This window comes from Polyodon spathula, chromosome 34 (genome assembly GCF_017654505.1).
Source record: "Polyodon spathula isolate WHYD16114869_AA chromosome 34, ASM1765450v1, whole genome shotgun sequence".
Taxonomy (NCBI): domain Eukaryota; kingdom Metazoa; phylum Chordata; class Actinopteri; order Acipenseriformes; family Polyodontidae; genus Polyodon; species Polyodon spathula.
The window spans coordinates 2,001,180-2,023,191 of record NC_054567.1 but is presented as its reverse complement, the minus strand read 5'-3'; the positions used below and the strand labels follow the sequence as shown (position 1 = coordinate 2,023,191).

The 22,012-nt window shown below is 42.5% G+C and overlaps 1 protein-coding gene across 2 annotated transcripts in view; it reads left to right on the top strand.

Annotated features, from left to right (window-relative positions):
• Positions 1 to 21,711, top strand: part of LOC121303624 (astrotactin-2-like) — a 728,767-nt gene extending 707,056 nt beyond the window's left edge. For both annotated transcript variants that reach the window (XM_041234419.1, XM_041234420.1), the window contains one exon: positions 20,949 to 21,711. In XM_041234419.1, the coding sequence (XP_041090353.1) occupies positions 20,949 to 21,186 (238 nt within the window). In that variant the 3' untranslated portion in view covers positions 21,187 to 21,711. The remainder of the gene's footprint in view (positions 1 to 20,948) is intronic.
• Positions 21,712 to 22,012: the final 301 nt, after the last annotated feature.

Here is a 22,012-nt window from a genome sequence, read left to right as displayed (position 1 = left end):
TTCTTAAAAATATTTCCCAACATAAAACCAATGTCACCTTACAATAACAGATTTTGAATTTAAGTGTTTTAAAATAAAATATCGAACAGAACTAAATTTCAATGTACCATTTATAATTCGGTAATATGAGAGAATTGGTCAGGGGTCTGAATACTTTTGCAAGGCACTATATATATATATAAATGTATATATATATATATACACACAGTTTTTCCAACCTCCTTTGGTATACCTACTTGAGAGAACAAGTGTATCAACTCCTTAGTAATAGATTTAGAAGTTGTATTCCTTAATGGGATAGCTTCGGGATATCTGGTGGCATAGTCTAATATCACTAAAATATACTTGTGCCCTCGGGCTGATTTATTTAATGGCCCCACTAAATCCATAGCTATTCTTTCAAAGAGTATCTCAATAATTGGGAGAGGTTATAACGGCGCTCTTAATCCTGGGTTCGGACTAGCCAATTGACACTCAGGGCGTGATTTGCAGTACTGATCTACAGTCTTTCTAATCCCAACCCAATAGAATCTTTTCAATATACGTTGATAGGTTTTCTCAGATCTTAAATGAACCCCAAACAGATGTGTATGAGCCAAGTATAAAACTTGTGACTGATACGCACGGGGAACCAACAACTGTTCTACTGGTTCTTAATTCAACTGTGTACAGCGATACAATAAATCATTTTTTACAATAAAATGCTCAAGTGGATTAACGATAGCATTCTCGACCCTGGTACCATTTACTGACACCACCCGCTCTCGGATATTCACAAGAGTAGGGTCCTGCTCCTGCTCCCTAGCAAAATCTCCACTCAGGAGTTCAAGACAATCTTCCCAGGGCTTCTCCCTGGAGTTTTCTATTGTCACCTCTTCTGTTTCTATAAGAATTGCCCTCTCCTCACACTGTGTAGATACCCCTTTAGTATTACGCTTTGTTAAAACCCCAATTAGACTGTGTGTCATTGCGTCACGTTCCTGCCGGCGCTGTCGACGTGACTTCCTCACTCTTATACAACTACTCTCGACAAACATATCAGGGTCAGTGAATCGAAAAATATCATGAAGACTCTCTACTGGCATAATTTCTGCCTTATTATCAGTTTTGGACTTCACCAATGGCTTGCTAACTTAAATCAGGGTATCAAACCCTGGATATTTCACCCCAGAACTACTTGATGGGGAAGATGAGGAACCACTCCAACTCGGAAGTCTACTTCCTGAGGGAGGGCTGGTAAAGATTGTAGATACCTATCCATGACTAGGACCTCCACTACCTTCTCTGCGTTATTTGTATCCGGTCTAAGCCATCTAGTAGCCAGATGACTTAAATCATACATCTGGGATCTGGGCGGAACTCCGGTGGTGTAACCCCAGGCATGATATTTCTGCGCCCGTACGGCCGATGTCACTCCTTCCCGAGCAAGAATTTCAGCCTTTAAATGGGAGTAGCACTCTGCTTCCTGTGGGGCTAAGTCCTGGTAAGCCTTCTGTGCCTCTCCCACCAAGAATGGTGCCAGAATCCCTTCCCATTTTTCCAACGGCCATCCTTCCCGGGAGGCGGTGCATTCAAAGGACAACAAAAACGCTTCTACATCATCCTCACGTGTCATCTTCTGTAACACATGTGAGGGTCGGATTGGGGACACATTTGGAGGTACCCCCGACTGATCCAAGCGCCCCATTAACATTGATAGCTCCTGTCGGGTGACCTCCAACTGCTGTGTATGTAGCCGGTTAGTCTCCTGTTGGAGTTGCACCATTGACTTCTGAAACTCATGCATTTTAGTGTTGTTGTCTTGTTGTACCGCTGTCGCATGGAGAAGAGCTCGAATCAACACGTCTGTGTTCTCCATCGTGTTGAACTTTGTGGGCCGACTGGAGTATTTTTCTGATCGAAGTGGATCCCACAACTAACACCAAATGTAAAAGATCCACTAGCTAGGCATGCTTGCATCACTGCTTTCCCCTTTAAGCAACTAGCACAGACCCAACACGTTTGCAGGTAAGTGTGTTTTATTTACAATATTTACATCAATGATCAATTTCTGTCAAAGCTCTCGCCCTGTACAGGTCGCTGACTAACTCACTTCTTCAACCCTCTCTAAGCTACTTCAAGTCCTGGAGATCAAAGCACAGTCCAAGGGCTCTCCCAGGAAGTGAGTTAGTCCGTGGGTAGGACAGGACAGCTCTCTTTTCCATATAGCGGTCTCGAGTCACAGGTAAATGCAGGATGGTCTCCCTCTGCTGGAAGAGTCTGGTGACCCGGTAAGTATAGGATAGGCTCCCTCTGCTGGAGTAGTCCCGTTATACAGGCAAGTGTCTGACAAGCTCCCTCTGCTGGAAGAGACCTGTAACACAGACAAGTATCAGACAGGACCCTCTGCTTGAGTTGTCCTGGAACACGGGTGTATGCAGCATATATCTGAATTGCAGACCAACTCCAGGACTGTAATGACAATGTCCTGAACGTCCAAAGAATGAACAGAGATAGCACAAGTTATATGCGGGCTGTGGAGATGGAACTCCGGCAGCCAACTCCCGATGGTCCAGAGATGGTCCACTTGTATTCCTTCAAGCTTCCGCGTCTTGTGTCTGTATTTATTATAAAAAATGTCTGTACTTCCAGTCTTAAGTCTATTCTTTCAGGTTATTATTTAATGTCTCTTCAAAACAAAAATAACCAATACCGCTCCGGGTTCTAAGCACAGAAACTCATACCGCTGTGATGTCAGCGTATCCCAGCACAATGTTGAACACCGCAGACTTTATTTCAAACTGATACGGAGTACAACTCCTCTATTAGTACTCTGTTAAAAAGAAAATAAATAAACTTTCACAATTAAAACAAAAGACTACCTCAACAAGAGGGAAAATCGCGTTTTTTAGAAAACTAAATACTTACGGTATTTTTAGCACAACCCGATATAGCTTTTACCTTACGATGTTTTCTCACAACACTGAAGTTACCAAGCTACCTTCTTGTAGAAACAAACAGCCCGTGTTCCCCCTCCCCTATGGCTCTGCCCTGCTTCCTTTTAAACCCAGAAACCCCAGTCGATTAATTGGCACCAGGCTTTCTGGGTTGTGTAATTTCTCCCAAAGCGCCGCGATTCCTTAAAGGCGCCAATACCCTTTCCTCACTATATATATATATATATATATATATATATATATATATATATATATATATATATATATATATATATATATATATGCAAGGGTTGAGAATTGTCTATAAAATATTACTGTACCAGTAACAGAATGCATTATGCTACAGTCCTAAGTACAGTATTTACCGTTTCTTTGAAGCTTTACAGAATTCAGGCTAACAATTAAATATTGCACTTGAATAAGAAAACACATAACCATCCATTTATGCCGGATGTTATTTAAATGTTCAGTAAATGGTAAACAATGCACAGCAATGCACATTCACAAAATACCCCTTCTTACTTTTAAGAATGAAATATAAATAATGATTACTTAAATGCTGTGCTTTCTGTACATGACAGACAATTTACTATTTTCATTCAGAAGAATTGATTCATTCATAATCTCTTCTGTTATCTACAGCTCTGGTCCATAATAGCAGTAGTTTAGAAGCCATAATAGTAGTACAGTATTTCATGTTAGATTGAAAAATGTCACATATGTTAACAAAGTAACATTATTCAGCAGGTTTCATTAAACTTTATGAAGCAAAAATAGTTAATTCTATAGGGAGATGCAAAACATTTGGCCATAGCTGTACATGTCATTTTAGCCTACTTGAAATGTTTTCAGAGATCATTATCGACTAATCTAACAAATGCTGTGTTTATTTTTCCACATCATAGTCATTATACAACATTACACTTTAACAGGGTCAATTTAATGATACAGCATTGGACTTTAGAATATAATGCAATTAGGCAGGATATACACTATAATGATATTCACTTAATTGGGGTAGACTTATTTCAAATTCTGCTATGGGTGCCCTTACCATTTCCTTGGGATATCTGAAGCCATTAGGCTCTGTTCAGATGATCTAATGCCACCATTGAGGTATTTTATAATGACCCGAGGCTGTGGGAATCTAACCTCTAACAGTTCATGTGGGTCTCTTATGTGGATTTCAGTTGGTAACAGTATTTAAAATGCCAAGGAGGATCTTAGTCAGTGTTTTCAGGTTGGCGGTATTTAGATCCGTCAGCGTTACATCAATTGAATTGTGCCATCTCTGGCTGCGAAGGTAAACAGCTTACACAGTACATTTCAAACAGGAGTCAGAACAAGAACCTAGTTACGCATGTTGTAATCACAGAATGTCAAAGAGGTTACAAAAAGATGGTTTTTCATGAATGTGCACTGGTGCCTTCATTAAATTGTCCAAGGCGGTCATTACCAAATGAAAGTGCCAGTCTTGAAGGGTAATGCATAGAATTTCACAGGGAGTACGTTGCCGCCAAGAGTTTTGGCTTGCTTTCTGAGACAGGAAGCAGGGTTAGGGTACTTGGCGTTCTTTTGCTAATTTATAAAACGCTTGCCAATCTCTATTGTTTAAAAAATGCCTTCTTCTGGTTGGTCCAGGTCAAGTCTTAGTCAATGAAAACACAACTAGGTTAATTTAGATTATGCAGTGCAGTACAAATCATAGGAACTTGTTGGCTTATAGAGGCCAGCTCATGTTTTATGTTCTAATCTGACCACCTAGTTTTATAGTTCTATTAATATTTGACTATGCAGTTGTAAGGTTAATAGAGTTTAATGTTTGCTGTACAAGCATAAGCCTCCAGTGGAAGGTTATTAAATGTTTTGGAGGAGGTATACTTTTTTTTACTTTTATGAAAGACCGAAGAATTAATCTTATCTCCTTAAACATAAATTTCCAATCCCTAGATGAAAGCATCCAAAAGTACAATTTGAAAATAAATGATGCCCATTTAATTTAATTTAAGCCCAAAATAAGTGCTGACGTGTGGAAAATATGTCGCCCTGTATCCATAAATAATGCATTTATTAATTTTTGTGGCTTGTCCATAGATGAACACCATTGTAAATCATTCCATAACTACTCTGAACACATCACTGTGTTACTGGTAACTGAGGAATGGGAAAAAATATGTTTGTGTACATACTTTAAGATAGAGGAAATCAGATTAACCCTGCAGTCTCCCAGAACACCCCCTCATGCTGATGCAGTTTTAGCTTAAGTAACTGGAATCCTGTTTTAGAAGTAAACTAGACCCACAGGCTTGTTTTTATAACAGTGGGATTCTCATCACAGCCATTCTTTAATTAATTGACTGTAAACAAGCATCTTCTTAGATTGAGTATTACACTAGTCTACATCAATGTGCCACTGGCTAAAAAGAGCCCTTCAACAGTGTTAATAGTCACTGTATCTTTAGCATTCATTTCAACCATTAGGTTTATACCATGACTCCCGACAATACCCTACTTGTGTAAAATACCTCTATGTAGTCTCTTGCATTAATTAAATAGAATAATTAAATATAGTTTTAATACGTGCAATAATGCATCACAACCACCTCTATTATACCTGCACGATGAATTCTTTGCTGTAATCAGGAGATATTAGTTTGACTCAGTCACCTCTTTATCATATTTAAAAGCCTCGATACTCAGCTGATCACTTTACCAAATTTGGAGCCTGTTTCTTAGTGAGATCCATTAACGAGGTAGTGATAGTGGAGAACTCAGGGAGGAATCTACAGTAATAACCTGCTAACCTGAGAAGGGATCTCATCTGGGTTTTGGTCTTCGGAATTGGAGTGTCCATTAAAGCCTGGACTTTAGAGGCCGTCGGCTTCATGTTACCATTACCCATAATATAACCTAAATATTGGGTTTTTTAGTTTGGCAAACGCACATTTTCTCAGGTTGGCAGTTAGCATACTTGGCAACCTGCCAACTCCTTCCCTTAGAGACTAAAGGATGGCTGTAAGTCTAACAAGATGATCTTTCCAGGAAGAGCTAAACACTATCACATCATCAATATACGCGGCCGCATATTTCTTGTGTGGAGCTAGCACGTGATCCATCAGTCTCTGAAAGGTTGCAGGAGCCCCATACAGGCCAAACGGCATGGTCACAAAATGGAACAAGCCTTCCAGAGTCGAAAATGCGCTTTTCTCTCAAGAGCTTAGAGTTAAGGGAATTTGCCAGTATCCCTTTGTCAGATCAAGGGTGGAGATAAACCATGCCCCTCCTATCTGGTCCAAGAGCTCATCCACTTGAGGCGTAAGGTATGCATTGAACTTGGAGACTGCATTCACTATGCGGAAATCCACACAAAAACAATTGGTGCCATCCTACTTGCCAACCAAGACAATCGGGCTGCACCACTTGCCCTGTGAAGCTTTATGAGTCCAAGCTCTAACATATCCACTACCTCTTGGCTCACCTCATAATTTACCTTTCCCATTGCCCGCACCACCTCATATGGGCCCTGCTATTTAGCAAACAGCTTTGATTTACTTGAGGGCAGGAGCAACATCGATTGGCCTACTATGTCCATTGCAATACGCTCAAAGGGAACCCCCACCAAGGGCAGTGGGACCAACAGGGCAGGGTGAAGTCGACCAGGTGCCACCTTTTGACACTCAGGGCTTTCTGGATATGACCTAGTGGGGAAATGTGAGAGACTTAGTATCACCAATAGCCTTCCCCTCAGCAGACCAAACCTGCACCCGGATGTTAACTAAAGTGGGGTCATTACTTTGTTCCCACGCCAGGTCAACATCCCGGTCCCAGAACTTTGGTATTTCAAGTGGGGTTATGGTAGTCCATGCACTGGGGTTCTCAGTAACTCTGCCCTGTAGGTCACTCTATACCCCTAGCCCCTTCCCTTGGCTTTTAACAGACACAGAAGTTTCTCAAATCAAGCCCCACCCTTGCCTCATTGCTATCCCCTCCCACTTCTCAGCCCGTCAGTCTTGTTTTGTTTTTCGGGCCCGGAAGGGAGACGATAACACTTCAGCTTGCATCGGAAAGATCTGGCCAATACAATCCTCCTTTGCAACTACTACCTTACTCGAGGCTGGACCTGTTTCACCATATAAAATGACAGGATAGGGCAAACTATTCGCGACAGCCACGTCTACATGGTCTGTTCGACTTCCCACAGTCACATATAATTTTGTGGTCGGATACACCTTGGTTTTTCCAAGAACACAGGAAATAGGCATGCAGCTGCCAAGTGTCCACACCCTGTCCACTAAGGCGTGGGTACTCTTATTGCCAATCTTTACATCAATGACACAAAGCTCCTCCTGACCCTTTCCCCAGGACTTACCTGCTTCAAGAGCTAGGTAGTGGGAACCGCATCACACTCCATTGCCGCAGGGCAGAATCGCTGGATGTGACCTGGCTCATGGCATCTCCAGCAGACCGGGGGCGAGGACGCCAAGGGAGCCAACCTGTCTCACTGCCCTTGAGCAAGCGCGGAGGAAGAACCCTCTGTTATACCCCAGCTAGGGGCCAACCTCAGCCTCCATTGTTTGGGAGGGAGATGGCCCGTTGGGTCTCGGTGAAGGCAGAGGTGGGCTGGGGAGCTGGATCCAACTCTTGGGAGGGGGAGGGGTTGATGCTGAGGAGGGCAACGCCACATCTTCAAAGGCATTGGCCAAGTCGATGGCAGCCTCCAGCATGGTGGGCCGGTGTTGTGCAATCCAATTCCAGGTCTCTGCCCCCATCACGTTTGTAAACTGTTCGATGTTAATCAGCTCGGCCACTTCCTGGCCCAATTTGTCTGTGGGGCAGAGCCACCAGTCGGATTGGTCTTGCAGCTGTTGTGCCACCACGCAGGGGCGGGTAGCCGGAGGTCTTTGGTACTCACAAAACCGGTGGCGGTAAGTCTCCCCAGTGATATTGTACCATTGGAGGATGTCCTGCTTAATAAGTTTGTAGTCCTGGGCAGTGGTGTTGTCAAGAGCTCGGTAGGCCAACTGGGCTTCATTTGTTAAGCAGGGGGCCAGTTGCCCACCACTCCTGGGGCCACCTAGCCATTAGTGCCATGTGCTCGAACATGACCAGGTAGGCCTCTGGGTCTTCCTCCAGCAGCATCCTCTGCAGCTTCGCCTTGGGGACTGAATCTATGGGGAGTCCATCCTCCCCTACCACCGCTGGCGCCGCGCCAGGTTGGTGCAGCTGGGCCACCGTCTGGATGAGTGAAGTGTAGTGGGTGGTGAGCTCCTCCTGCCTCTTCACCTCACGGGTTTCTCTCCTCAGCGCGGCATCCACCCTCTGTTGGTCCAGCATTGTCAGTAACATCGCCAAGGCAGTTGGATCCATCGCTTCAGATCCCACGAAGACACGAGATGTGACAGTGTGGTGGTGAAACAGACATCACAGAGTCACTGGTACAGGTGCAAATACCCCAATAGCAACAATGGTAGAGAGTGTGTTTTATTAATGGAAACACAGTCCAAAGCAACAAAAATACAAATCATAGGTCACTCTCAGCTCTTTGGTGCACTTTCGGGGTGGTGGAAAGTGCAGGTGCTCAGGCGCTGTCCAGTTCAGTTGTACGGGGTGTTTGGTGTCCTGGCAGTTGTCCGGCAGCTCCTTGACGTGACAATTCACTCTGACCCCGGTCCTGATGAAAACAAGCAAAAGCACGTAGCACACAAACAAAACACACGGCTCAGCAACAAAGGTTTGGTGTTACCTCAGAGGCCCCGCACTTGCAAAATGACAGCCCTTATTTACCAGGAGACTCCACCCCATGATCAGCGCAACTAGGCACACCTGCCAGTTCTCTAATGCAGCACAGCTGATCACAGTAATCTTGTCCCCTAATATGGTCATTCCGCCCTGCACTAAGATGGCTGACTTCCTTTTCCGCCCCTCTCTTCAAGCCGGCCCGTCTCAGTACAGGCGTGCGAGTACCTCTGCGACCTCTTGGGCCGGGCGGGGAGATTTGCAGCTCAGATCCTCTCGCTCTCTGTCACAGCCACACTCTGATTGGTGGAAGAATTATTAACAATCCAATCAAAACCACTAATAAAGCCAAAATAAATTCCCTGCCAAAATGTCCCGTTACACGGTAATATTTTTCATGAGACCTCACATCTTGGAGGTATGACCGAAAGGACAATAATACCCTTAAATAGGGCTGCTATAACCTGCCTCCCAGTTCCTTATCCTCCCAAGTAAGCCACACTGCTTCTTAGACAAAGCCACTTTAATCATAAAAGATCAGCAAATTATCCAGCTCCACCGCATGGCAGCACAACACAGCTCAAAGCCCACTGCCTGAACTGAACTTGGGAGCAGCCCCAGTGTAATTCCAAAAGGAGGTTTCATGTACTGCACTCTGCTGGGGAAGCTACTGTATTAAGAGATTGGTGTGGAAAATAAAGCTGATTTCTAACAAAAAGCGATGCATTAACAAGGGTTAATCACAAGTAACTGTCTCGACCTCCACTGGACTTCCTTTAGCTGGTGAGCTAGAAATTAGCCTTTTACTTCGTATTCTTAGCTCTTTGCCCAGCACTGGCAGCAGTAGCAACTTATTCTGATACAGGGCGGTTAGACTGCAAGGAAAGCACCGCTGGCTTTCTTAGCATAGATATCATAACATATTAGTAGCAGATACATCACTTTACATGAGGTTCCCAGTCAAATGTGAGAAATGAATTGGACAGTAAACACCTTTAAAACAATGAGTTATTGGTTTAATATTAAATGAATTGCTCCTTGTGGCAGGAAGTGGCTGAGTGGTGACGTCAGGCTAGAATGATGAAGCACACAGAGGCAAGTACTGCAGCTGAAAAATACGCGGCATGCTGTTTATTTGAATACAAAAATAAATTAAATATTTAAACAAACAAAAAGACACTGCTCGCAGAGCAAAACAAATAATTCAACAAAACAAATCTCGCTCTGGCTCTTTCATGTATGTGGTTAAAATCGTATTTTGCAAAGTAACCATGCAGTTCTACGGAATTCCTTGGATACAATGTGAAGGGTTCCCTTCTCGGCAGCTACATGTTACAACAGCTGCCCCTCCCATCTTTCTCTGCAGACATCTATTACAGTTCAATGGCCTCCATTAGTGTGGCACCATTTGGATGTGGTGCAGTTCACTGCCTTTGACACTGTAAAGCTTGCTGACCCCTCTGCCTGTTCTGTGTGAACAGTTCTGGCTGTAGTCCGGATCCTGAACCCTGCCAAGCTGTGGGGAGAGCCACTGCACACGCAAGCCACAAACCAACTGGCAGTCTGACTGGCCCTTTGCAAAGCTATTGACAGACTATTTACAGTTTACTGCTCGCTAACACTCTAGTACAGGATCTTATCTGTAAAGCTTTTAAAGCTCTGACAAAACTCCACACATCATGTTAGTGTTAGTGTTGCAAGCAGCTAGCTTGCTTCTTATTGTCAGCTGTGTACTGTGAGCAGCCCACACAGTTTCTAGACAAATACACACAAAAATGATTTCACACACTGTACTGTAGAGTCCTAAACACTGTCAAATTGTGATTGGACATTTACAATGCATTGTTAGTAATGTAGAAATGTACACCTGAGGAAAAAAAAGTAGATACAAACCTTAGTGGTACAAAATGTTAATAACCAGTGAAAGATGTGGATGATGCAATATTCATGGCCTGCGCTCTATATAATAGTTACCTGCTCTATGGGGAAGCTAACAGGACACAGGCTGATAAACCTCCTAGGAGTCATTTGAAGTTGCATCATGTAAACTCCAGACAGTGTACATATATTTAAAATGCTGGAGTGTGCAAGGAAAACATAGCTAGTGTTAGAGGCCTGCTGAGGTCCAGTCTCAGCCATGTCTAGGTGAAACATTTTAAATGAGCACAGCAGTTTCTAGACACACAGCCACTGTGATGCTAAAATAAAAGAACTTACAGTAGCAGCAACCTGCAAGCACTTTCTCAGCTGAAAGGACGCAAACAGAAGGGTTCAAGAACCATCATTGTAACTGTGTTTTTAGAACAGGGCTCCAGGCTTTCTAGTAACAGACCATAAAAAAACAAAAAACAAAAGGCACTACACAAATACCTATGCAAGGCCTCCACACTCTTTTTGTGCTCCATTGGCAGAATGGCTGCAAAATATGCGTCTGTCAGCTTTGCAAAAGAAACGCAGCATCTTTATCATACAGCAGTACACTGCACGTTTGATCCTTTTCTCTTTGTTCACTTTTCAACAGCGCTCAGTTGAAGAAGCCACCCAAACCTTTGATTTGCATTAGTTCTAATTACATTTCCAAACTGTCGGGACAAACTTCAGTAATGTGGTTATACGTGCGGGGTGTGTCACAGTGTTAATGTATGATCAATAATATAAGTGGAATTACCTTAAATTACAGCACAGTCACAATAGCGGCTTGGCGCTTCCCAAAGCAGCAGCAATGCATTGATGTGTACATAAATAAATTACACATTAAATCAATGAATTGTTTATTTTGCATTCGTATACCTTTTTCCATCTGCGTTTATTTTTGCATTATCCTCTATTGTGTACCCTATCTATAGTCATTCATGGGCTTGTTAATAAAATAGAAGGAATTAAAAAGCATGCTACTGTTAGCTCCACCGAGAATCCATTATTTTACAGACTGACCACAGCATGTAACCCTAAACATGGGCTTTCCAAGCCTCCCCTCTTATTAAACGCCCTTCCACAGTAAATGCCTACTCAGTTTGATTGCCTATTACAGTGTTCGTGTCCTGCTGGGTCCTGCCTTTTCATTACAATCTAATGCTCTTTGCTTTGGAATGATTCACAGCTACTGCAGAGGGAGTTAATCTGAGTTCTTGTTGATATTAGATGAGATATCCAGCAGAAGTACCACATTAACAAGGCCTAATGAAAAGTAATTGTCCCGCACTCTGTCAGGATTCCCTTGAACTGGTGAGCCAGAAAAGATCATTTTACTCCCAGTGCTGGCTCGCTGCCATCATCCTGGCAGCTCCCCTTGCACAGCCAAACAGACAGGTCCTGAGGAGCGCCACTTACACTGTCTGAGAAATCACAACCAACACCTTGCTGGGCTATCTGAAGCATGTCCTGCACCTGCTGCATACATTACTGGTAGCTTTACCTCTCCTCACCCCAAATCAGCTTCACACCTTGTTGTGCTATGTGGAGCAAATCCTGGACCTGATAGCTTTGCCTCAGAGCCAAAACCAGAGCTGCCACTTCGATTAGCTGGCAGTATATATATATATATATATATATATATATATATAATATATATATATATATATATATATATATATATATATACTGAGACTACTGTCAGCTAGGCGCATGGTTCTTACTGAAACTGGACTGTCAGCTAGGCGCATGGTTCTTACTGAAACTGGACTGTCAGCTAGGCGCATGGTTCTTACTGAAACTGGACTGTCAGCTAGGTGCATGGTTCTTACTGAAACTGGACTGTCAGCTAGGCGCATGGTTCTTACTGAGACTGGACTGTCAGCTAGGCGCATGGTTCTTACTGAAACTGGACTGTCAGCTAGGCGCATGGTTCTTACTGAAACTGGACTGTCAGCTAGGTGCATGGTTCTTACTGAAACTGGACTGTCAGCTAGGCGCATGGTTCTTACTGAAACTGGACTGTCAGCTAGGCGCATGGTTCTTACTGAGACTGGACTGTCAGCTAGGCGCATGGTTCTTACTGAGACTGGACTGTCAGCTAGGCGCATGGTTCTTACTGAGACTGGACTGTCAGTTGTTACTCCTTCCAATGAAACACTTTTGCTATCCATTGGAGTTTGCATCCATGGTTTTAAAGTGTTGCAGATACTGTAAATCTTCAACATGTCCAGTGCAGTTTTAAACACACCATAACTTTCTGATAATGGAATCACAAGTTATCCAGTAAGTGTTTGTCAACAGCACTAAGAAAAGTCTACAATACAGTTTTACTTTTCCATAGCGTCTGAGTTCTTTACAATGAAACGATAAAATCTGATAAAAGCTACTGACCAAAAGCCAGTTTTAAAAAATAAGTCTTAAGCCTAGATTTTAAAAGTTATTGTAATCTGCAATATTCTGAGAAATAGAATTCCATATACAAGGGACATAGTAACTGAAAAACCGTGGTACCTGTACTATACAATATAACATATATAAGAACATAAAAACATAAGAAAGTTTAGAAATGAGAGGAAGCCATTCGGCCCATCTTGCTCGTTTGGTTGTTAGTAGCTTATTGATCCCAGAATCTCATCAAGCAACTTCTGAAGGATCCCAGGGTGTCAGCTTCAACGACATTACTGGGGAGTTGGTTCCAGACTCCCACAGTTCTCTGTGTAAAAAGTGCCTTCTATTTTCTGTTCTGAATGCCCCTTTATCTAATCTTCATTTGTGTTCCCTAGGTCGACATGGTCAATACCTTTTAGAATTTGGAATGCTTGAATCAGATCGCTGCATAGTCTTCTTTGTTCAAGACTGAATGATTCAATTCTTTTGGCCTGTCTGCATGTGACATGCCTTTTAAACCCGGAATAATTCTGTTCACTCTTCTTTGCACTTTTTCTAGAGCAGCAATATCTTTTTTGTAGCGAGGTGACCAGAACTGAACACAATATTCAAGATGAGGTCTTACTAATGCAGTGTATAGTTTTAACATTACTTCCCTTGATTTAACTTGACTCGGCCTTTTTTTATAGGTTCCCCACATTGTCTAGATCAGTGGTTCTCAAGGTGGTGCCCGTGAAGCCAGGCCATTGTGCCTGCGGCAGCTGTTCTTAAATTATGGGTCGTGAGCCTGTGCTTGTACGTACTCCACGTATGATTTTTTCCTGAAGGGCCTCTGCGATATGATCAACCAGTTGAATATCTGCATTTTCTCTGCGGTAGCCCATTCATAAGTTAGCTGGCTGGGACCTAACCTGTGTGTTTTAGTTGAAGGTACTGACGGTAAGTTTAACCAATAGGAGAGTCAAATATCTGCCAAGTTTGATGCAGCTTTTCAATCATAAGCAAGCAGAGGCCATTCACGGTGTTCTGCATAAACACTGAAGGCAAGTAAGCCAATGGGAAAGTGAAAGATCTGACAATTGTCCAGTCATTCTTGAGCAGAGGAGGGGTAAGCATTGAATTTCGCCAACTGTTATTGAAAAAATTTATACATTTCAGTATTTAGAATTTAATTTTCTCTCTATATATTTTTTAAATTTCACCAAGGGAAACACCGTTGTAGATTTAGTTACGATTCTACTTTCTCTGAATAATTGTACTTGAGATGAGCAATCTTTAAATTTGCCAAATTGAAACAAAGCGAGATGCTATCTATCCTCTTATTTTTGTTTATTCATGGTTGTCTGTGTAAACATGCTATTTAAAAATATTTGCATTGCATATTTTTCTAGGTCATTTTGAATGACCTTTTCTGCTGCAACAGTGTTTGTCACCTCCTATTTTTGTGTCGTCTGCAAATTTAACAAGTTTGCTTACTATACCAGACTCTAAGTCATTAATGTAGATTAGGAAGAGCAGAGGGTTCCACTGGTTACCTCTTTCCATTTTGAGGCTTCTCCTCTAATTAGTAGTTTCTGTTTTCTACATGTTAACCACTCCCTAATCCATGTGCATGCATTTCCTGTATAGTCCTGTATATGTCACTGACTACCTCTGAAATATGTTTCAAAATATAGAGCACAAAACCCACTCAACATGATACAAAACACAGCCTTCAAGTCTCAAAATAGAGACAAGAGCAGTGTTTATTAAGTATGTTTCAGCGTGGTAAGAATTTGATTCCTTCAAGTCTCCACAAAGTATAGCAACAAAGTACAGGTGGAAGGAGACTTGGAGTAGATACTGCATCAGTAGATATCCACATCTAGAGTAGCAACTTCATGGACTAGAATATATTAGTAATATTATTAAGGCAGGACTAATGGGCTGTGAAAAAAAGACACTGGGGCCTATATACTAGGAGTATCAAGTTGCATACAGAGATAGGCCATTAGCATTTCTTTGACCTCTGACTACTATCAATGTGCTGGCAAAATCTGAAAAAATATCCCCACAAAGATAGTAACTCCTGAAAAAACGACGTTGTGGGGACGTCCCCACTTTGTAAAACACATTTTTAAGAACCAAAATTGCCAAAGTATTTAGTTTGTTGTCGGCTTTCAACCCTGTGTGGAGTTTTGTATGACAAGTTAGAAATAATAAATACAAATATAGTGAAAATCAATGAGAAGTCCCCACAAATATAGGAATGCAAACGTGTGTGTGTGTGTCCACATTTGGACAGGTATTTCCTTGTAATATTGGATTTTATTTTTTCTGTTTTATACTACAGTACATTCATATAGTAAATAATTCTGAAAAAAATAATGATTTTAGCAGGTATGCATGTGTGCTTGTTTCTGTATGTATGTACAATATGAGTGGTCTTGTATTTGGATCATTTTTATTTGTGTGTTGTATGTCGGGTGATTACAGCATGCAATGGAGGACTCCTACACGGTGATCTGTCAGCAGCTGCTCTCAAATCTATATATTATTCAACCTGGGTTACACGTTGCTTGTTCTCATCCATTCACTAATCATCAGTATTAGTTATTACAGCCCATTGAAATAGGCGATCATTTTAGTCCTTATATGAAAAAATGTCACTACCTTTTATATATGTTAGGTAGATATAAATCAAAGCATTACTTCAGTACCAGCCATTGAACTGCATTTACTAGTCAGTTCCAGTTCTTTTATGACCCATTTGGTAACAAACGTCTGTTAATGATATTGTTTTGCTGAGATTTATCCTGAAAGCATGAAAAAAGGCAGTAATGACTTGTTACTGCTCATTGTGACAATTCCTTCGGACTTTGTATGCAACCTTATCTAGATACTACATATAGTATATCATGTCTTAATCAGTGTCCCTGTTGAATGATAAGACAGTAAAGAGTTTGAAACCACCTGGAATTTGCACCTGTTTCTGAGTTTGTTTGGTTTTTATTAACGTCTCGATGATGGATTTAGTCTTCCGAAAAAGCCAAGCTCCATTCATACGGTATCAGAGCATCCATCAAGAAAGGACAAGGGTCTAGATGCCAGAGGGGGAGGATCTGCCATCCCGAGAGCCAAAGGGGGAGGATCTGCCATGCCGAGAGCCAGAGGGGGAGGAGCTGCCATCCCGAGAGCCAGAGGGGGAGGAGCTGCCATCCCGAGAGCCAGAGGGGGAGGAGCTGCCATCCCGAGAGCCAGAGGGGGAGGAGCTGCCATCCCGAGAGCCAGAGGGGGAGGAGCTGCCATCCCGAGAGCCAGAGGAGGAGGAGCTGTCATCCCGAGAGCCAGAGGGGGAGGATCTGCCATGCCGAGAGCCAGAGGAGGAGGAGCTGCCATCCCGAGAGCCAGAGGGGGAGGAGCTGCCATCCCAAGAGCCAGAGGGGAAGGAGCTGCCATCCCGAGAGCCAGAGGGGGAGGAGCTGATACTGTCCCGAGTACTAGAGGGGGAGGAGCTGCCATCCCGAGAGCCATGGGGGGAGGAGCTGATACTGTCCTGAGATCCAGAGAGGGAGGAGCTGCAATCCCAAGAGCCAGAAGGGGAAGAGCTGCCATCCTGAGAGCTAGAGGGAGGAGCTAATGCCTTTCCGAGAGCCAGAGGGGGAGGAGCTGCCGTCCTGAGAGCCAGAGGGGGAGGAGCTGCCATCCCGAGAGCCAGAGGGGGAGGAGCTGCCATCCCGACAGCCAGAGGGGGAGGAGCTGATACTGTCCTGAGAGCCAGAGGGGGAGGAGCTGCAATTCCAAGAGCCAGAAGGAGGAACTGCCATCCTGAGAGCTAGAGAGGGAGGAGCTGCCATCTCTGAGAGCCAGAAGGGGAGGAACTGCTATCCCAGAGCCAGAGAGGGATGAGCTAATGCCGTCCCGAGAGCCAGAGAGGGAGGAGCTGCCGTCCCGAGAGCCAGAGGAGGAGGAGCTGCCGTCCCAGAGGAGCTGAAATATATGCTGCTGAAGGGAGTGCAGTAAAAGCCAGCATCAGTACTGCCACTGCTGGAGTGCTGGGAGTTTTTACTTATATATAGGGATGAAATCAAGTTTGATTACTATAGAAAGCTAGATGAAAAAACTGAATCCCAAATTTAGCATTATTTCCTATTATTTAGCAAATACAGTTGGATTTTGGACGAAAAACGTGTGGTATAGTGCTTTGCACAGTTGATTACAGTTGCACTGTGAAACAGTTACTGAACAAACAGCACTATCAGCATTAAAACATGTAGGCTACTACATATTTGTAATTACTAAAATGTTTTTTTTGCTAATAAATCATATGACACAATGATAACTAAAATACAAACTTACACAAATGCAGAACTTGCACTCAAATCCCAATTCCAAAAAACTAAAAGTTACTGCTACTTTTATTCTTGGTCATGTTTTACATTTTAGAGTCACATAAAAACAAACAGATCACAAAACATCCTTGCCTTTGTGTTCGAGGTCCCTGAAGTGATTTTGTAAAAGTCAATTAATTAATATCCAGGCTGCCCCACAAGTCGGCATTGTAGACAATATATTATCATGCATATCATATGCCAAATTCTCTGTTAAACCGGGCAGTCTCAACCCACAGATGATCTTCACCACACACAAGAATGATCTGAATTTGTTCTTCACTTTAAAGACATTTCATACCTGAAAGACAAAGAGATGACCAATATTGACCACCATGCCTATGATGCCTGCCTTCCGGGGCACCCAGATTGAGATTGGAAAACTTCAGTCCTGAAGTTGCTCCGCATTTCACCTCCAGAGGGCTGCGTCCAAATCTGGCACAGGTCACAAGTGAATGGGATTGGATAAACCCACTACATAATTTTGCAGACAGGGTCTGTGCTTGATAGAGGCCTGTGATAGAAATGTGGGGAGCATTCAGGTAAGAATGGAACTGTGCTTGCTCCCAGAGCCCCCCCCCCCCCCCCCCCCCTCCACTGCATGCTATAGCCATGGTGGGGGAGTTTGATTCTGGTGGTTAAGGAGAGTTTTGGTTTTATTTTGCTTTGCCAGGAAGTGTTCTCTGCATCCCTAGCGCTTGTAAAACAATCATAAATATCATAATAGACTTCAAGAAGATTTAATTTATATTATTTGAAAAGGTAGCCTCTGATATTCAATGTTGTCCACTGTGAACCATTTGGATGAATCACAATATATTATTTATGGCCTGCACTTGGCAGGGTGAATGGCACTTGCTGCCCTTTTTATAAGGGAGGGGGTCCAGCCAAGGAATATATGATGGATCAGTATTACTTAATGCAAATTTTGGACCTTGACTGTCTCATTTACTAAATTGTACCTAAAGTTGCCACAAGGAGTCACTGTGCCTTCCTTTTTATGTACTTGTCTAGGACATAGTTTGTTTCTTTATGGGTGAGGTGGGGGATGGGTTGCAATACAAACCAAGCTTTGGAGCTCATGATTGGATTGGAAACCAAGTGAAGAGTCCCAGTGCTGACTAGAGAGGACACCTGCACACAGCCCCCTGTGTATAGGGCACAGTACAATAGGGGAAGAATTGTTTAGAACAGTTCTTAACTAGTCTACTAATATGCTAGTGAATGTACTTCATTAATTACTAATGGTTAGCTATGTAGTGATTGTTTATCATTTTCAGAACACCACGTGAATAGCAGCTAATGGATTGGAATTCATATGAAGGGGGGACACAGAAATGACAGGAGCTGAATATTAAAAGCATTACATGGCACACAACATGTCCTCATGCCGCAAAATGGGGTTCTACCAATAGAGTTACAGAAGTTCTGTAGCCATGTCAGGGGACAGAGTAGCAAAGGGTCTACGAGACACAGCTGCATAGTGTGCCTTTGCAGAACCACACTGTGAACGTTTCACTTTGTTGTGTGGGCTGAGACTCTTCCATGCAATATAGTGCTGTGCCTCACTAGTGCTTGCTCCGCTCGTGTGGGCTGAGACTCTTCCATGCAGTATAGTGCTGGGCCTCGCTAGTGCTTGCTCCGCTCGTGTGGGCTGAGCCTCTTCCATGCATATAGTGCTGTGCCTCACTAGTGCTTGCTCCGCTCGTGTGGGCTGAGCCTCTTCCATGCAATATAGTGCTGTGCCTCGTTAGTGCTTGCTCCGCTCGTGTGGGCTGAGCCTCTTCCATTCAATATAGTGCTGTCCCTCACTAGTGCTTGATATATAATATCTTAATTTAACGACCAAACCTATTTTCATATTTCTGTTCAGCAGTGTAAATAAATTACACTGCGCATGGACCAAAAAGCTACAATGAAATAAGGAAGCAGACTCAAAAACGGGTTGATTTAGTTAAAACAGTGTTCTGAAAAACAATAGGGAGGAGGGATACTCAGGAAAGATGGTTCTGAGTACAGGGAGCATTGATGTCATGCTAGAGATATCAAGGGTTAGTACGCACACTTGATTTTGATTTCCGATATTTAAAACGAGTGACATCTGCAATCACTCCAGAGGTATAAAAGCTGCCACATTCTGGAATCATGAGTCCTTTTTCAGCCATATGCTTTGTAAATAGGTGGAAAGTGCTATATTGTAAACATTAGGCACGTGATAAATATAGGAATTTTAACAGGAAAAAAAAACCTTCTACTAGAAGGATTTGTATAACTTGATACATGCCTAAGCATACCATTTTATCCACTTACTCGTAAGCATTTGAGAACTTTGGATGTACTTTTATGACTGGTGCATTCAGAATGTTTTAGGTTTAGCTTTTACTTTTCAGACAAAGTCCATATGTCAGAAACACCATCACAATTGCCTCGGAAATTCAGGATAACAACAAGAAATGAGCGCCTGGGTGTTAAGTGCTGCGCACATAATGGCTGCAGTGTTTGTAGCTGCAGTCACTACACCTTGTACACACGCCCCTACTAAACAGTACAGAGAGCTTCGAGAAGCTTCAGTGCATGCAGCAGAATTACTCAGTAAATGTAAAAGAAGAGAACGAGTTGCAGTAGATGACTGCTACATTAACATTATGTTACTATAGCACACTGTATATTGAAAGAATAATGGAATCGTGGGGTTAGCTACTTCCCCTCTCATTCAGTGAAGGTGAATGTGTTCCCGATGGTCTGGCTCACACCTCTTTTCACTGTGCTTCGTCTCAAAGGATGTGGGTGAGGCACACATCACTGGACGTGTTTATTTATTGCTGTAACTTTGACATGGGAAAGCTTTCTGCACCATTTATTCTGCATGTCCTCAGTTTCCATGGGTTTAGTGTTTTGTTTTTGTTTTGTTAAAGCTGCGCTTGCATCACACAGAATGCGTGTGGTGTTCTGGGCTGCTGTGAGTTGCAGAAGCACAATAAGAGCTACTGTTCTGTGTAGAATGATTTGAGAGTGCCAATGTTGCGCATTCAGAATCATTCTGCAATCCCTGCAAATGCTCAAAGGCACAAGGTTCGCAGGTCTTGAGAATATTAACAGTGCCGTTGCCATTGCTAGAATTGTACTTGGTCAGAAATCCTACACCCTGTGCAGATGGACCACATTGCTCTGGCATTTCTTACAGTGGCTGTTGTAACATTTCCAAGTGATCATTTAAATGAAGGATTTTCAGACAAGGATAGCCTTGTTTCTACAGGGTTCTTATAGGGCAACAGCAGCAGCTACACACACACACAGACTTCACCTCAACATATCACATAGACAACATCATAATCAACATCAACATAATTCATTTCCATACATCCATTAGTTACAGCACCAAGGTGAACAAGTACAATATGAAAACATCTAGTACTTTAACTGCTGTAAAGTATGCCAAGGTTTTAGCTGTATCTAAAACAACAACGAGAGCATTCCATTGTGTTGGTGCTGAGACAGCTATCCTTCAAAGGATCCTTCAAAGGACCTTATAAATAAGGTGTGTTCTCTAGAGACTGCAAGTGGAAAGTAGTATATAAACATGATGTCCTTTTCTCTTTCCTAGGAAAGCCCACCTGATCCTGAGGAGACTGGACAGAGTAAGCAGCTACTGTGCCACATTGCTCCACAGTGCCTTCATCCAAAGCAGGACTGATACAGTACCCTATCTCTTCTGCCACAGCGAGGAGACAAGACCAGCCAACATGGTCTGGCACAGTTCTTTACAGGACACCAAAGTGACTTGTGTTGAAAAGCTGATGTCAATTCCACGAAACACATACGGAGACTCCAAACTACGATGAGCGGGACTGATCTTGCTCTTCAAACACATTTACATGGGACTGTTTGTTTGTTTTTTACAAGGGAGAGAAGCTAACAGTGAAACTTTGGAGACAAAAACCTTGCTCATGAACATGAGCCAGAGAGAATTGACTCCACTAAACTGTTTCTTTTTCTAACTTAGTGGCATTTAAGTAGATTGCTTAAGGTGTGATGTCAGAGCATGTAAATGATTTAAAAAAAGACAACTAAATGATGAAATACCATACTGCAGAGCTAACTAGGGTTGTGAAAAGTGCTGCTTGGGTTATATTTTGAAAGTTCAACATGTCCAGACTTGAATCTTACAATAGGGTTGCATATCCCACCCCCTGTAATGTATCAAGTTCTTGGGTTTGTTTACACAATAATGTTCAGTGTTTATTTGGTGGTGGTTCTGTTTTAACTCTAATATTTGGATATCCAAGAGTCAAAGAAGTACAGTAAAGGCCATGGTTTCTGTTTTCTCTTGTCTCATGTTTGTTATGCTGTATTTTATTGGAGCAGTAATGTCCTTATAAGGCGAAATATATATATATATATATATATATATATATATATATATATATATATATATATATATATATATATATATATATATATAAATATCTATTACAATCTTTATAATTTTCTTGGATTATTAAGTTACTGTTTGAAGAGGCGTTTGTCATTTAGTATTTTTAAATTCAGAGTGCTTAATAGTTATGGAGGACTCTCTATTAAATGATGTTCTGAACAACAGCAGACCATTATTGACAGGATATAGTATAACCAAGGCATTTGCAAGCAACCAATAGTAATCTGTCATTA